Consider the following 18,361-nt stretch of genomic DNA (forward strand, 5'->3'; position numbering starts at 1 on the left):
AGAGGCCGAATGGCAGTGAATGGAACTGATAGTGACAGTCCAACAGTGTAAATCTGAGATAAGCCTGGTGTGGCGGCCAAATCGGAATGTGGAGGTATGCATCCTTGATATCCAGGGATACCAGGAATTCCCCCTCCTCCAGACCTGAGATCACCGCTTTCAGAGACTCCATTTTGAACTTGAATTCCCTCAAATAAGGGTTTAACGACTTCAGGTTCAAAATTGGTCTGACCGAACCATCCGGTTTCGGTACAACAAATACAGTGGGGCAAAAAAGTATTTGGACAGCCACTGATTGTGCAAGTTGACCCACTTAAAAAGATGAGAGAGGTCTGTAATTTCTTTTTTTTTGAAATAATGTTTTATTGATTATATAAGGATATAAACATACAGATGCAACGTTGTAACAATAGATGGCATATAAGGAACGAATGACATATTATGATCAGGAGGGAGGGGAGCTCAATAGATCTATCAATAAATAGTTGTCTCGCTTGCCTCCATGAAGACAGATTACCAAAATGCTACAACTATCCATTAAAGTTAAGAGAAAGGGGGGGAAAAACAAAGAATATGAAGAAGGGGGGGGGGGGGGGAGGGGGGAGGGAGGGAAAGGTCGGCCAATCCGAGCCACCGATAGATACAACTTTTCGATGTAGGTAAGGTCCAGACAACATCTCAAATAATCAGCATCAAACATATAGAGTGTAGCACTAGGTATTAGATGCTAAATGGTTGTCAATGGAGGTTCAGCGTTGAAATGTAAGGTCCATGGTGTCCATGTCTCGGTGAAAGAGAGTGGGGAGTCTCGAAGAGAGGCCGTAATTCGCTCTAACTTATATGTGAACCAAATTGCATTAATAGTAGCGACCATAGTAGGAGGGGCTACAGATTTCCACTTGGATGCTATTAGACATTTGGCTGTGTTCAGAATATGTTTAATTAAGGCTCGTTGATGGCGCGAGGTGTTAGGGATGGGACGGGAGAGTAGTGAATAAAAGGGTGAGTCCGGCACGGTTAAGTGCGTAACTTCTAGAACCAATTTATGAATTTGTCCCCAATATTGACGAATTGTTGGACAAGACCACCAAACATGCAGCAAGCTCCCCCTGCAACCACATAATCTCCAGCACTCGTCCGAGCACGTTGGATAAATAGAGTGTAATCTAGTAGGTACCAGGTACCAGCGATAGTACAATTTATATGAGTTTTCGGCTATACGAACCGAGATAGAGCTCTTGGTAATTTCCTGTCTAATATCCTCCCATTCCTCTACGGTTAAGGACTCCCCCACCTCCCTCTCCCACGCCAACTCGTGACTCTCCTTGGGGGGGACATTGTGTGACAGTAACACTCGATATATGCGTGAAAGGAGACCCTTCGTTAAGCGAGAGCCGCAGCACCATATTTCCAGGGGGGTAGCTATGGAGGGATTGGTGGGTTTAGGGAGTGAACCGTAGAAGTGTCTAATTTGCAAAAATTGGTAAAATACCGAGTGAGGGAGCAAGTAGCGGGATTGTAAATTTTCAAAGGATGGGAATGAGGAAAGAGGGGCAATGTCCTGAAGGAAGAGAATATTGTGTGTTGTCCAGTGTTGAAATGCAGCATGGTTATTACCCGGTGGGAACAGTGGGTTGTTCCATAGAGGAGTTAGGTAGGGATTGTGGGATCGGAGTTGATAGAAACGAGTGCAAAAATCCCATACTGTCAGGGAAAAGCGCACTGTTGGCAAAAGTAAAGTAGAGGCGGGTCGGGAGCGGGGTGGGGACCACAGCAGGGTTGCAAGTGAGAAGATATGGAGAGATTGTGCCTCAATGCATGTCCACGTTCTCTGCGCTGGAGGTGAGTGCCAGAGGACACATGAAGCTAGGTGTGCGGCTCGATAGTATCGAGTAAGGTCTGGTACGCCAAGACCGCCTTCCGAGCGGTGTTGTTGTAATAGCCGTATCTTAACCCTGGGTTTCTTCCCAGCCCATATAAAGCTAGATATATCCCGCTGTAGATTCTTTAATATTTTGACTGGGATGTGGATAGGCAGGGTTTGCCATAAGTACAATATCCGTGGTAATAAATTCATTTTGACTGCTGCTATACGGCCAAACCAGGAAATAAATAATTTATTCCAGGCCGCAAGATCTGTTTTAATCTGAGATATCAGTCGTGGGAAGTTAGCAGCATATAGCGATGAATAAGATTTGGTTAGATAAATACCTAAATATTTAAGTTTAGTATTTTGCCATTTACAGGCAAAGGAAGAGCGTAAAGTAGTGATATCCTGCGGGGGGATATGTAAATCTAGGATCTCTGTTTTGTCTGCATTGAGTTTATAGTTTGAGATGGAGCTATATGTATGGATCTCTTGAAGAGGTCTGTAATTTCCATCATAGGTACACTTCAACTGTGAGAGACAGAATCTGAAAAAAAAAAACCTAGGATGGGACAAACAGGATCAACAACGTTGGTGGTATTCCTGAGGAGTTCAGGCATCACAGAAAGAATACTAGTCAAAAGTTCTTGCAACTGTATTAACAACTGGTAGAGAATCCGCAGTTGGTCAGGAGTCTGAGTATAGGGAATCCGAGAATCTCTGGAGAAAGAGTTCCACTGCAGACACTGTGCCAATTGATGCTGTGGCGACTCCAAACCCTCCAGAAGTCCAGCAATATTGCTTAGGAGGTCCTGCGTCAGACAAACACTTTCGGCTGGGTCCATGGGGCCAGTTCCTACTGTCATGACTGTAGTTTTGTGAACCCAGTGTGTATGTGATGTCCGTGCAGGTAACTAGAGGACTGTGTATATATTGGCTGGTCTGTGGGAATCAGTGAGATGAAGAGCTCAAGGAGCAATCCCTGACCGGTAGTCGAACCCGGGCCTTGGCAGAGGGAGCCGTATCCTGACCACTGGATCACCAGGGACTTGGTGTTGATAGCGGGATAATGAATGTATTGGTAAGAACAAACTGGATATACTGTCACAGGAGTAGGTGTTTGTGTACTCAAGGTTACTATGAAATAGGTTCTCTGGAGTTGCACAGAACTGGGAGGAGAGCTGAAGACGTTGAACCGGACTGGTTACCAGTGAAACTGAGAACCAGGCTGGTTACTGGTGAGTCTGAGAACCGCACTGTGAACCAGGCTGGGTACCGGTATAACTGGAATGCAACTGTAAACCGGGCTGGTACCAGATATAACGGGAAACGCAACTGTATGTAGAACAATGACTGTGGCTGTGACTTTAAGACGAGGCTGAAGACTGTGGCTGTGTCTTAAAAACGAGGCTGAAGAATACTGCGGCTGTCTCTTTAAGATGAGGGTGAAGAATACTGCGGATGTGTCTTTAAGACGAGGCTGAAGAATACTGCGGATGTGTCTTTAAGACGAGGCTGAAGAATACTGCGGCTGTGTCTTTAAGATGAGACTGTAGAATACTGGATATACCTGGTAACACAACTGTAATCCAGACTGGTTAGCAAAAGAGCAGAGTTTTACAGCTACTAAGCTCACACTGAGCTGTGTGACACAAGGAACTGGCATCTTCTGTAACACAAGTCTCTACTTATACTTTCTGGTCCTTGGTGATTGGTGAACAGGGTCAGATGATTCAGGGAGTCTTAGGCTGGCACAGGATTTGATAGCTGCAGGTCAGGTAATCAGTCCCTGATGTGGAGTGATGCCTAGTAGGCCCCGAAAAACACTGAAGCCTAAACTCCTAAAATGAGCAAAGGATGCTGGCTTTTAGGCACAAACACCAGAGAGCCAAGCACAGTGGAGAATGTATCTGGTGACCACTGGAGTCAGAGAGGCATATAGTATAATGACAACAATGAATGCTGTGTAGGCACAGCATAGAGAGACTTGCTGAATTCAGTATTCACACAGAAGGTTAATCACAGGTGGAGCTCGTTAACTCTCACCTTCCAGGAAGAGAACTCGGCACTCAGGAAACTCATTGTACTGGCAAGCTGTTTATCCCAGTGAGATGAAAAGTTGCAGGATCTAGGACAGATGGCTGAGGTAAGTCACCAAACATGAATACTACAGTCAGGATTATGACACTGTGGTAGCCATGCTGGTTACGTGTGCCTTAAATTTTTAATAAATCACCAACAGTGTCACCAGCAAAGCACCCCCACACCATCACACCTCCTCCTCCATGCTTCACAGTGGGAACCACACATGCAGAAACCATCCGGTCACCTTCTCTGTGTCTCACAAAGACACGGCGGTTTGAACCAAAAATCTCAAATTTGGACTCATCAGACTATAGTACAGATTTCCACTGGTCTAATGTCCATTCCTTGTGTTTCTTGGCCCAAATTCTCTTCTTCTTGTTGTACATCCTCAGTAGTGGCTTCTTCGCAGAAATTCGACCATGAAGGCCTGATTCATGCAGTCTCATGTGAACAGTTGATGTTTAGATTTGTCTGCTACTTGAACTCTGTGAAGAATTTATGTGGGCTCTAATCTGAGGGCTGTTAAGTAGCGGTTTCTGAGGCTGGTAACTCTAATGAACTTATCCTCTGCAGCAGAGGTTACTCTTGGTCTTCCTTTCCTGGGGCGGTCCTCATGAGAGCCAGTTTCATCATAGATGGTTTTTGCAACTGCACTTGAGGATACATTCAAAGTGCTTAAAAATTTCCGTATCGACTGACCTTCATGTCTTAAAGTAATGATGGACTGTCGTTTCTCTTTGCTGAGTTGAGTGGTTCATGCCATAATATTTATTACAATAGTAGTCAAATAGGGGTGTCCACTGTGTACTAACCCTACCTCTGCACAACACAACACAACTGATGGTCTCAAACACATTAGGAAGGCAAGTAATTAGACAGATTGACTCTTGACAAGGCACACCTGTTAATTCAAACCCATTCCAGGAGACTACCTCATGAAGCTTATTGTGAGAATGCCAAGAGTGTGCAAAGCTGTCATCAAAGCAAAACCGGGCTACTTTGAGGAATCTAAAATATAATATCTAAAACATATTTTGATTTGTTTAACACTTTTTTGATTACAACGTAATTCCATATGTGTTCTTTCATAATTTTGATGTCTTCAGTATTAATCTACAATGCAGAAAATAATTAAAATAAATAAAAACCATTGAATGAGAAGGTGTGTCCAAACTTTTGACTGGTACTGTGGTGTGTGTGTGTGTGTGTGTGTGTGTGTGTTTGTGTGTATATATATATATCTATATATATATATATATATCTATATATATATATATATATATATGCAACCATTCTGGAATATGAGCACTGCATAGTATTTGAGTTCTATATGACTGTAATGAAACGGAATAAGTAGGATGTCAGTGCGAGTGAGGCTATTTCTAAATTAAGATTTCTAAAAGTAACAAAGCTAATTAACTGCAAGTCAAACTAAAGGTATAAAAATATTCAAGTTATCTGATCACTCTCCTTACATGAAACAGCACTAGTTAGTGTTTATGCTCGAGTGGGCAAAGCCGAATCCATATTTGGAAAGACAGAAATCACTGTGTAAAAAGAAACCATCCTCCCAACTTATTGCAGAAGTTTCCAGCCCAACTTATGTAGGTGGGAGAGTGGGAGCTGGGGAATGTGAACTTGATCCAGCACTGATCAGTGAGGCAGCAAATGCTCATTGTTCTGGGGATACCACACATAACTCGCCTTGGTAGGGATAAACATTCTCTTTTGCATATAACATTGCTTTTGTGTTCAGCGGCCCTGTACCTCACTAAAAACATAAAAGACTTTACAATCACTATATAACAGACATTTTAAACAGGGAAAAGTTCTTGCTGTAAACACAGTTGCATAACAGAGAGTACAAATGAATGTATAGAGTGCATTATCACGCTATAGTGTTAAAATAGCACCCAGCTTGAGATAATAGTGGCTGCCGTGCTGTGTAATGGTGCTTCCACGTCACCAGTCTCCATACCACATGACATCAGTGTGTGCCAGACTCATACCCTCCAACTGTAAATTTTTGGCAAGTACAGTACCGTTTTTATTATGGTCTGTAACGGCCATAAAGGGCTTTGTACCGGGTTTCAGCGTCTCCCATTCCTATTGATTCCTATGGGAGCGCAGTGGGGCCACACCTCCTTTACCCATGATCACGCCCCCTTTCCTAATTTGTACTGATTTTCTGCTCAGTCGTGTTGGAAAGTATGCAAACTGTGTAATGAAAGGTGATGTGGTGACAGCAATGTGTAACATTAGCTAGTTCATATATACATATAGATACCACACATGGCAGATGTGGCTGGCTGAAGTAATCTGGAACCTTTATTCATAAAAATAAACAATAATATGAAGGGGGGATGAAATAGATTTCAAAAAAAAATCTTCATACTTCAAGGCTCTGTCTTAGGGGGGTCATTCCGAGTTGATCGCTCGCTAGCTGTTTTTAGCAGCCATGCGAACGCATAGTCGCCGCCCACGGGGGAGTGTATTTTAGCTAGGCAAGTGTGCGAACGCTTGTGCAGCCGATCAGTACAAAAACAGTTTGTGCAATATCTGAGTAGGTCTGAACTTACTCAGCCGCTGCGATCACTTCAGCCTGTCCGGTCCCGGAATTAACGTCAGACACCCGCCCTGCAAACGCTTGGACACGCCTGCGTTTTTTACAACCACTCCCAGAAAATGGTCAGTTGACACCCATAAACGACTTCTTCCTGTCAATCTCCTTGCGATCGACTGTGCGAATGGATTCTTCGTTAAATCCATCAAACAGCAACGATCCGCTTTGTACCCGTACTACGCGCCTGCGCATTGCGGTGCATATGCATGCGCAGTAGTGACATGTTCGCTGCGCTGCGAAAAACGTGAGCGTGCGATCAGGTTGGAATGACCCCGTAGGTCCTCTGCTTTTCTCAATCAATAACTCATCTCTTGGTAAACTAATCAGTTCTTTTGGATTTAAGTATTATTTTTATGCTGATGATACTCAAATCTACCTATCCTCCCCAGATTTGTCCCCATCTGTATTGGTCCGTGTCACTGAATGCCTTTCTGCCATTTCATCTTGGATGTCATCTCGCCACCTCAAACTTAATATTTGCAAAACAGAATTAATTATATTCCCGCCAGTCAAGAGTAGTTACCAACCTGATATATCCAAAACTGTTGACAACTTGACAATCTACCCTACCCCACAAGCTCGCTGCCTAGGTGTCATCCTTAACTCTGAGCTGTCATTCTGTCACACATTCAATCTCTCTCTAAATCATGTTACTGTTACAGACTGAGTACCTGGAACTCTGGGGAGTGGGTGGCAACTGAGGAGTTCCAGTACTCACGAGTGAATCTGTGGCCAGTTATAAATTACCGCAGCAATGCCTACTCTAACCCCTGACTCCGTTACTCCCCCCAGTGGTTGGATGGTGCCTGCAGAGCTAGTCTTCTCCTATAGCAGCCGCGGTTGAATGGGTGAATTAGGTCCGCCCAAACTCCAATGCCCCCACGTCTTATGAAGTAACAAGGCACCAACTGAGACTGCGAGTGAATAAGGGGTAAGCTAACTAAGACTAGCGTGACTACCAATGGGAGAGAATACAGAAAGGACAATGAACAGACTATATGCAGCGCGGCCGCCAAAATCCCAACATAGGAACCAAGGCACAGAGTGTTGAAAGCTAAGACACTGAATATATGAGTGATTGTGAATGCAACAATGCATGAAGATGTTATAATACAGAAATACAGGCAAGCAGTGTCTGTGTGGAACTCCACAAAAACCTGAGTACAAGGCTAGCTGGTTCTGGTCAGGTAATCAATCTGGCAAGGTCTCCGGGACACAGGTTCAACACAGGCAGAGAGGATCTAATACAAGCTAACAGGTTCTCACTGAATGCTCTAAGATGTTATACTACAGAAATATAAGCAAGACAGTGTCTGTATGGAAACTCCACACACTGCTTAGCAAAAACCTGAATACAAGGCTGGCTGGATCTGGTCAGGTTATCAATCGAGCAAGGTCTCCAGGTCACAGGTACAACACAGATAGACAGGATCTCTCTCGAGCCGACAGGTTCAAGATTACACCATAGGACAGGGCCTGGACACAGGTACAAACAGGAACATGTATCTATCACCGGCGTCAGGTGAAAGTCAGGCTGGGTAATAAAGGAAGCATGCCCCAATCAGGATGGCTGGAAGCCAGACACAAGGTAATGGCCTAAATAACTGACAGGTGAGACAGCACAGACCACACATACAGGAGACAGGCTGCGGTTACACAGACTCACCACATAATGGACTAATTATCTGATAGGTGAGGCTGCACAGGCCACACATACAGGAGACAGGCTGCAGTTACACAGACTCACCACATAATGGCCTAATTATCTGACAGGTGAGGCTGCACAGGCCACACATACAGGAGACAGGCTGCAGTTACACAGACTCACCAAAGGCGGCCCACAACAGTACTCTAAACAAGTACATGAGAAAACCTGGCATGCAAACAGAAATATAACATCAAATACATAAACAGAATGCAAACAGAAATGAGCCACAGCAGTGGCTCATGACAGTTACATGTATCTAAAAAACATATCCAGAACACGACCTTATCTTACACAAGACACTGCAAAAACTCTGATCCATGCTATCATTATCTCAAGCACTGATTACTGCAATAGTCCCTTACTGGTCTTCCCAAGAAAAGATTTGCACCACTACAATTCATTTTGAATAGCGCTGTAAGGCTAATCTTCCTAGCAAGACTTCATCATCTGCGGATCCACTCTGTCAGTCCCTCCATTGGTTGCCCATATTCTACCATATTCAATTTAAAATACTTCTACTCACATATAAAGCTATTAACCAAACTACACCAACATATATCTCTTTGCTTATTTCAAATTATCTCCCAACTCGAACTTTCCGCTCTGCACAAGGTCTGCGTCTCTCAACTGCTCAAATTACTCGCTCCCATTCACAATTGCAGGACTTTCTTTGGGCAGCACCCACCCTATGTAATGCCCTCCCACGCACAATGAGACTCTTCTCCAGCCTCCAAACTTTCAAGCTTTCCCTGAAAACTCACCTCTTCAGTTAAGCCTATCAAATTCCTGAACTGCCCATATAACTTTCAGAAGCATTCATATCTAATTACATCCCATCAGGACTGTCTTTGCTATATGGTGGGACCGTTATGCTATAGATAGTGCCTATCATTGGGTATCATTCCTAATTCACTATAGATTGCAAGCTTGCAAGCAGGACCTTTCTACCTGTATGACTGTCTATTATTACCCAGTTTGTCTTATCACTGTTGTTTCCAACTGTATAGTGCAACAGAATATGCTGCGCTATATAAGAAACTATAAATAAATACATAAATAAATACTGGGAAGAGAGTAAAATCAGTAGATAACTGTTTTTAGTACCCTTATTATACATAGTAAAAAGCTTTCATTAAGAGAACATACACTGAAGTGTGTTTAATGTCGCCATGGTATGTCCTGTGTCTGACTGTGTACCAGTTTAAATACCGCTCCAAACAGAATGAAAACTAAGAGCACAATGACAGTACACTCAAGAGTTCAGGGTGCACACTGAATGGATCAAGAAGGTATTCTCTTTCCAGTCATTTGCAAACCATACATTATCCACTCGCAACACTCGTATATGTACTGTTGCTGGACACCTCATAGGGTCCATTAAACGCTATGAAATACCAGGTAATGTGCATTTACCACCCGGTAAATTAAAATAACTGAAAAAAGATGTAACACAGGCGCATGAAAAATACTTGTGTGTTTAAATCCACATAATGCACAAAAACATTAGAAATGTGGACACAGCTCTTGGATTCCTAAAGTACACATTCACATAACAAAGTTACTGTTAACAATTCAATGGGAAGCATTTTAAAGTGGATTTCTCCTTTAAGAACTAGGACATATAATGAACTACAGAATGAATTAATAATATAAAGAGAGTGCTTTAACAATTAGGCCACTTATTATACATTAAAATAACAATTTAAAAAATGTATCATTACATATACATAATAAAACAAACACCCCTGTTACTGCAACACTATAACCAACTGATCACTGGATGTACATCAATGAAGGTATGTCCTGAAAAAAGGATTATATATCTCTTAGCTGATAATAAGCTTATTTAATCATATGCTGCTAACAGATAGACCCCCAGCATCTTTATTCAGGGGTATTTAACGTCTCCAAAGTTCACCGGTTACTGTCCATTAGATACAGTGAGTATAAAGCAATAGCACTACCAGATCACATATAGCTTGTTCTCCGGTTGATATACAGTATCAGCAAATAGCCGGAATTGAACTACCTGGTCCAAGCGTTGTGCAGAGTCCGGTTTAGACAGGGAAAGCGATATCCCATGGAGAGCAGCAGTGTTAGCCCAGCCAAATAGCAGCAGGATACAAGGTCCGTGATATAGAGGGAGAGCGTTGTCCGATGAGAAAAAGCGGCTGCAGGAACAAGTTGGAATATGGTGCAGGAAACAGGATCAAAGTCCCTTAACGCGTTTCTCCATCCTGTGAGTGTGACGGTTTCTTCAGAAGGTGTTTTAATCACTGGCTCACCGACCTTCTATTTAAACATACCATCCTCCAATAGAAGTATCAATTTAATTATAAGGTACAGGTATGCTCCAGCCTACAGGTACATAAAACCCACATACACACAAAAAACAAGTATTTGCATACATTTAAACAGTGATCTGCACATTTCAAACAAATTAATAATTTATAGATTTACACAAGGTATCAATTATAGAAAACCTTTCCTAATTTAGTTAATTTCTTATATAAAAAGTTTATCTACCATGGCATCGCGTGTGCTTCAACATCCTATAAAACTCAATACAGATATAGGGGTATATTCAATGAGTCGGGTCCGTTCCGACATGCAGTTGTCGGAATGGACCCGACAACACCTATTCAAAAGAGCGGCCAAATCCAACTGTCGGATTTGGCCGTTCCCTGTTTCCTGACCTGCTGCTGCTGTCGGCGCTGCGGGTGCGCTGACAGCAACGGCAGAGGGAGCTATCAGCGGCGCCGGGGGCGAAGGGGGAACTGTCAGCAGCGCTGGGGGTGAGGGGGGAACTGTCAGCGGCGCCAGGGGTGAGGGGGGAGCTGTCAACGGCGCTGGGGGTGAGGAGATGTCTGCGGTGGTGGGGGGAGCTGTCAGCGGCGCCGGGGGTGAGGAGATGTCTGGGGCGGTGGGGGGAGCAGTGGATGAGATGGAGCGAACAGGGGGAGGAGAGGAGGAGACGGGTGAGCCATGGATACAGCAGCGGAGGCTCACGGCGGCGTCCACCTGGCTCCAGCAAGCGGGACCTCGCTTGCTGGAGCCAGGTGGACACTGCCGCTGGGTTCCTTCTCACCCCGCTGCTCCCCCGTCTCCTGCTCTTAGCTTCCTCATCTCAATCCAACTTTTTTTAAAGTCGTATTGAGATTGTCGGAAAAGGGGCTAAAACCTGTCGGGTTTGGCCCAGTTTCCGACAATGCACGCTATCGATAGCATTCCGACAAGTCGGATTTCCGACAGCTATTGAATGTGACCCATAGTCTGAAACACATAGAGCAAATGGAGCTCCTATACCCTAGTGCAGTGGTTCTCAAACTCGGTCCTCAGGACCCCACACGGTTTATGTTTTCCATGTCACCCAGCAGCTGCACTGTGTATCACCAACTGTCACATTTAAAAAATCTACAGGTGACCTGCAAAACATGAACCGTGTGGGGTACTGAGGACTGAGTTTGAGAACTTGTGCCCTAGTGGTTAGGGCTCCCGTCCACCAGCTCAGCATCACAAGTTCGAATACATAAACATTATTTTTCTCTTATATTTAATTTTTATTTTTTAAATTTTATTTTAACCCCATCCGTAATATATTAAGGTACACCATACCAAATAAAAAAATATCTTAACTAACTTATATGCTACAATATAGTCACAAATTAGAACAAAAAAAGGTGACACACCGTTATGCTAAATAGCATGATTTTAAAAGTAGCTACAGTAGTTATAATCAATAGAGGTGACATACATAATTAGTTACTACCTAGTCCATATCCATTATCTTACTAGCTAGATATAACATGGATTCCCATAATGGGCTAAATGAAATGTAGCCACACACAGCCAAAACTTCACATAGATGACCACACAAACCTAAAGAGGAAAAGCATATAATGACTTAGAAACTAGATGTTATTTATTTCTATATTGTCATTTAGACCTAGCGGAAATAGAGAGCCCAAGAAAAAAATCCAAAAGGCTTCTCTTTTGCAAAGCATGTTGAATCTGTCTCCACCCCTTTCTGTAACAGGAATATGTTCAATCCCTTGTATCAATACACCCCAGGGCCGGCGCTACCACTAGGCAGCTTTAGGCAGCTGCCTAGAGCGGCAGCCACTGGAGGGCGGCACTGATCCACTTAACAAAAAACACAGAAGGATGTCTCTTGTCGGGGAAACATCAAGACATCCTTCCATTTAGATAATGCAGGCAGCTGCCGCAGGACGCTGGACTTATCAACCCTCCCTCACACCCCGTACACCCATTTCCATCCCCTTCCACACAGGCTTCTTTGTTTTTCACGAAGTCGCCAGCTCAGCCCCGCTATTTAAGCCCCGCCCCTCCCGGCATTTGGCTCCGCCCCCTTTCTACAGACCAGGACACACTGCAAGGGGGCAGGGCTTCATTGAGTTAGGCACCCGGCCGGCTCCTGTTCTCCAGTCAGTGACGTGAACTACTGTGCTAAGCTTTCCGCTGTGCTGCTCCTGCTGCTGACCTCAGTGGTAAGTGAAGCATGAAAGAAGGGGTGCGTGTACAGTTTAGATACATACTGTGTGTCTGACTTGTAATTATTGCTGCCAGTGTACTTATGGTATGTATATATATATATATATATATATATATATATATATATATATATACATGCACAGGCTGAAGTTTATCCACGGATCATCGGAGTGCCGGACCTTGGAGCTTCTATATATATATATAAATAAAGACATACACACAAACACTAACAAAACCCGCATATATAGAGGGTCACCTCAGTCTCTGCAGATCTCCAACCCATCTCTCCGCTGGCTCAGGCAGTCAGGCTCCTCGGTGCTGGCAGCTTCGGAGGCAGGGGAGAAGGAGGAGGAGGGAGCCGCAGCAGCGCTATGTAATTGGTGGCAGCGCCGCTGCAGCTGTCCCTCTCCTTCCGCATAGGCTGGCCGCCACCGCAGTGAATGCTGGGATGTACTTCCCTTATCCCAGCATTCACAGCAGCGGCGGCCAGCCAATGCGGAAGGAGAGGGACAGCTGCATGCGGCGCTGCCACCAATTACATAGTGCTGCTGCGGCTCCGGAGTCCCCCTCCCTCCTCCTTCTCCCCTGCCTCCGAAGCTGCCAGCACCGAGGAGCCTGACTGCCTGAGCCAGCGGAGAGATGGTAAGTATCTATCTATCTATCTATCTATCTATCTATCTATCTATCTATCTATCGTGTAAAAGGGGGACTGGCTGTCGTAACGTATAAAAAGGGGGACGCTGTCTGCCGTAATGAGTAAAAAGGGGGATGCTATCTGCCGTATTGTGTAAAAAGGGGGACGCTGTCTGCCGTATTGTGTTAAAAGGGGGACGCTGTCTGCCGTAATGTGTAAAAAGGGCGACGCTGTCTGCCGTAATATGTAATAAGGGGACGCTGTCTGCCGTAATGTGTAATAAGGGGGACTGTGTAATAAGGGGGACTAATGTGTAATAAGGGGGACGCTGTCTGCCGTAACGTGTAAAAAGGGGACGCTGTCTGCCGTAATGTGTAATAAGGGGACGCTGTCTGCTATAATGTGTAATAAGGGGACACTGTTTGCTGTAATGTGTAAAAACGGGACTCTGTCTGCCGTAATGTGTAAAAAGGGGAATCTGTCCGCCGTAATGTGTAAAAGGGACTCTACCTGGTGTAATGGCGCTACTGTGTGGCGTAATTTGAATAACGGAGACTACTGTGCACCGTAATATGAATTGGTATTATTTTGTGGCCACACCCCTTCCCCATGAAGCCACGCCACTATATATTTTTTCGCATTCCTGCGGCAAGCACTGCCCTTATATTACGTAAGGGGCGCGCCAATGCTGTTTTTTGCACACAGCGCTAAAATGTCTAGTTACGGCACTGCCTGCATATATGACTAAACTGCCAGCCTGGCTCTAGGTGCTGGTCTCAGCGTGGATACATCGGCACTGACAATCACATGACTGTCGTGTGCTGTGATGTCACCTGCCCGTACAGCACCTGTTCTCGGGTGGCTCCTCCCTGGCTGTAGTCTCTCTATTCCCTCCTGGTCAGCAATGAATTATCCCACCCCTTTTGTTTCTGGTCCATGTCACCACATTTGGCAACTGCAGCTACGGATAATGGGAGTTTTGTGAATCCTGTATTAATACACATAACTGACTGACATGCCTATGCCCAGCTAGCAGAGGGACCACAAGTATCCAGTAGAGGTACTACAAGTCCCAGCACACATTGTACTCAGTGTACTGTATTGCAGTATTGCAATCCCAAAGGTGTCGTCTGTATGGTATGGTGGTCACTAATAACGTGTGCAGTCTGTGCAATATGGCAAATGATAGAATGTTCACTGGGGGTAATTCTGAACTGATCGCTGCTGTGCGTTTTCGCACAGCGGGCGATCAGGTCCAAACTGCACATGCGTATGCACCGCAATATCGGACAGCTACAACGGGCATCGCTGGTCAGCGATGGGATGGTGTGAAGGATCCATTCGCACAGGCATACGCAAGTTGATTGACAGGAAGAGGCTGTTTGTGGGTGGCAACGGACCGTATACAGGGAGTGTCCGGAAAAACGCTGGCGTGTCTAAGTGTTTTGAGGGAGGGTGTCTGACGTCAGCTACGGCTCCGACCAGCAGGATTCAATCGCATTGGAAGTGTAAGTCCTGGGCTGCGCAGACACCGCACAAGCTGATTTTTAGCATCTCTGCAACACATAGGATTGCACACTTGCACAGCGAAAATACACTCCCCCTGTAGGCGGCGACTATCTGATCGCAGGACAGCAAAAATCACTGCCCAACGATCAGGTCTGAATTACCCCCTCTGTGCGGTATGGCAATTACTGCCATGCTGTGTATGTGGTATGGTAGTCATTGTGACCGTGAATGTGCAGCATTGCGGTCACTGCAGTGATATCAGTATTGTATGGTCTGTCACTGCATTGATGCCTATAATCATGGGTGTAACTATTGTGGCTGCAGGGGGTGCCATTGTTATGGGGCACAGAGGCTTAGGGGGGCCTGGACCCAAGTTATAAAGTTGCCTAGCAATTTCCCTAGTTATGGCTGCTAAGTAATAGGGTCTGATCCATCCCCAGCCTGAGCTTTGTGACACTGTCAGTGAGAGGAGTGTGTAATGGATGTTATAATGGTAGAGGGGGCACTGTAATGTGACATAATATGAACTGAGGGTACTGTAATGTGGCATAATCTGATCTGCTCATCATAATGAGCAAAGAGGATCGGTATGGGATACCGGCAGTCAGGAGACAGGTGGAATCCCAGCAGCAAGCACAGCGAATCCCCTGGTGCTCGCTGCGCTTGCCACTCGTCGGCTCCAGTGGCGACCTTTGGCCACACTATTATATTCCCCCTTGGGTGGTGACGTGGACCACCACCCAAGGGTGAATTCCGGGCTTGTGTCGGTATTCCGCCGAGTGTTGGGATTCCAACATCAGTATCCTGACCATGGGATCCCAACAGTCGGGATGTTAACCGCATTCCGAGCAAAGAACCCTCCCACCCCCTCAACTATAGTACACTCCATATGCTGTATATCTGTGTATATCTCCTGCCTGTTTTGTCCCCCTTTCCTACAATACAGCCTACATGTGGTCCCCGCAAAAGTCGTGCTGAGCGTTTTTCTTTCACCTGAGAGGGAGGAGTGGGGGGAGAGTGTGCAGATTTTTTGCCTAGGGTGCCGAGAAACCTTGCACCGGCCCTGATACACCCTCAATAATACCCCTATGCTACAGTGAATGTGAGTAGACAAACTATGATTTTTGAGACTTTAATGATATTACGTCTATGTTCCAAAAATCTTTTGTTCAGTTTTCTAATCGTGCGACCCACATATTGCATACCACATATGCAGGTTATCAAATAAACCACATATGTAGTATTGCAATCATTATGACTCTGTATCTCAAAGTTAGTACCATAGGTAGTCGATTGAAATTTAAAGCTTTTGTGTTCCAGAAACTTGAAAATAATATAATTAACACGGCCACATCTAAAGCAGCAATTTCTTAGTGGATACATTTAAAGCCAAGTACCCGTACTTCGAATAGGAGCCTCTATAATGGCTAGGTGTTAGAAAATTCTGCAAATTTCTACCTCTTTTTAATATCACTTGAGGTTCCTCTTCCAACGTAGGGGACAGAATTTTATCAGCTTTTAACATATTAAAGTTCTTTTTTAACAGATGTTTAATCTCTTTAGACTTAGAGTTATATTTAGTAATATACCTAAGATTTTGTTCCTGACCCTCTTCTATGTGTCCAGTCTTATTAGCAGTTAAGAGAAGATCCCTATCCATCTCTCTAGCTTTAATATAAGCTTCCTCTAAAAATTATCTTGGATAATTCTGTTCAAGGAGTGCCATAGTGAGATCTGAGGCATGTCCATCAAAATCCACTATATCAGAACAATTGCGTCTGTGTCTCATATGTTGGCTTTTTGGAACTACACAATGACATTCATACGGCAGTCATCACAATTTAATGTTAAACAATCCCTAGTACGATACAGAGTCTTAAATTGTTTTATTATAAATATCAGTTTCCTCAGATGTTATCAGCGGCGGTCCCTTCCTGGATCCTGTGTTGGGAGTGCCCAGGTTGCAGCAGCCCCTTGCCTTGGCCTTATCCATTGCGCATGCTAGTAAAAACAAAACCCCACACAATCAAGCCTCGCGCATGCACAGAAAACAACAGAATCAGCTACAGGCTGCATTAGCAGCAGTCTATATAAGCCAGATAGGACGCTATGATAAAAGCAGAAGAGGCTTCCCATTGGAAGCACTCTCTATGCTAAAGGAAGTATGGGACTGGCAGTCCTAGGGGGAGAAAACACCTCCCCCCTGGGACTGCCAGTCTGAAGAGTGACTAACAAAAGGTGTTTCCAATGGGAAACCACTGCTATTGTAATTTACATAGTGGGGGACTGGGGGCTCATATAAACGATATCCCAGCAGATGGGATGCTGGCGGTGATATGACTGTCACCGGCATCTCAGCTGAGAATCCCAACAGGGGTCAAGAGAGTATGTATACCTTCCTCCTACCCCTTCCATCCCCCAGCCTAACCATACCCCCTTCCCCCCCACAGCCTAGCCCTACCCTGTAGTGCCTAAACCTAACCACCCCTTCCCGCAGACTAAACCTAACCCTCCCACCCCCACAGCCTAACGCTAACCCTCCCAGGGTGTGTGTAACCCTAACCCCTCTCCACAGCCTAACCCACCCCCTGCAGCCTAACCCACCCCCTGCAGCCTAACTCTAACCCTCGCCCCTAAACCTAACCTCCCGACACCCTGCTGCTTACCAAAGACGAGTCATTGTAGACCTCAATCAGGTTTCCGGCGCCAGCATTTCGATCCTTCTCGGAATTCCGGAGTCGGCATTCCGGTTGCCGGGACACTCAATGCCGGTATCCTGAACGGATTCCCTCACAGGGAAGTGGTGGACTTTACTGGGGGCCCTGCAGCCCCTAGGTAAATTCCACGAATGTGTTACCATTTCTTTGGGTAAAAGTTATTTTTAAAAATCAGAACAATGTACTGTAGAAAAAACACTTTTTTTTCTATATTCATACTCATTATTTCCCATCTGAAGTAACACGTCCACTGCTGTCAAGCTCCCATAACATTTTGCCAATCACCTGAACTCTCCCCTAAAGTCACTGCCATTGTGCAGCACATCAGCAATATATTTCAGAGCATTGTAATTGCTTTGTAATAGTGGTCCACAATCTGTACATTTCAGCGTGTCCTTTGCAATATATCCTGCTTTTAATACGTTTTTATTTACATGTCTTCCTGTATTGCTGAGGAAGTTATCTTATTTTGAACATTTTTAAAGAAAAATATATAAATGAAAAAATAGAAATGAAATGCTGATCTAAAGTGAATTGTATTATAACCTCAACTCAAGGGTTATTGAAAATGATTTTAAGTACATATTTCATGTCTTCCCATATCTTCCTCAAGTATTAGGAGATAGTTCCTATCAGTAGCACAAATCAACTGAAACATGTACAAGTCACAAACAAATTTCCCTACTAACACATAATTTAAAATGTG

At 44.6% G+C, this 18,361-nt stretch overlaps 1 protein-coding gene across 6 annotated transcripts in view; it reads right to left on the reverse strand.

Moving 5' to 3' along the window:
* Positions 1-18,361, reverse strand: part of AOPEP (aminopeptidase O (putative)) — a 1,013,974-nt gene that overhangs the window by 291,358 nt on the left and 704,255 nt on the right. The window contains exon 14 of one of the 6 annotated variants that reach the window (XM_063913755.1): positions 9,925-10,593. The exons of 4 other annotated variants lie outside the window; for them this stretch is intronic. In XM_063913755.1, coding sequence (XP_063769825.1) covers positions 10,576-10,593 — 18 coding nt within the window. In that variant the 3' untranslated portion in view covers positions 9,925-10,575. Of the gene's footprint in view, positions 1-9,924; positions 10,642-18,361 lie in introns of those variants that run through there. One more of the 6 variants, XM_063913754.1, reaches the window with a different exon arrangement.

This window comes from Pseudophryne corroboree, chromosome 1 (genome assembly GCF_028390025.1).
Source record: "Pseudophryne corroboree isolate aPseCor3 chromosome 1, aPseCor3.hap2, whole genome shotgun sequence".
Taxonomy (NCBI): Eukaryota; Metazoa; Chordata; class Amphibia; order Anura; family Myobatrachidae; genus Pseudophryne; species Pseudophryne corroboree.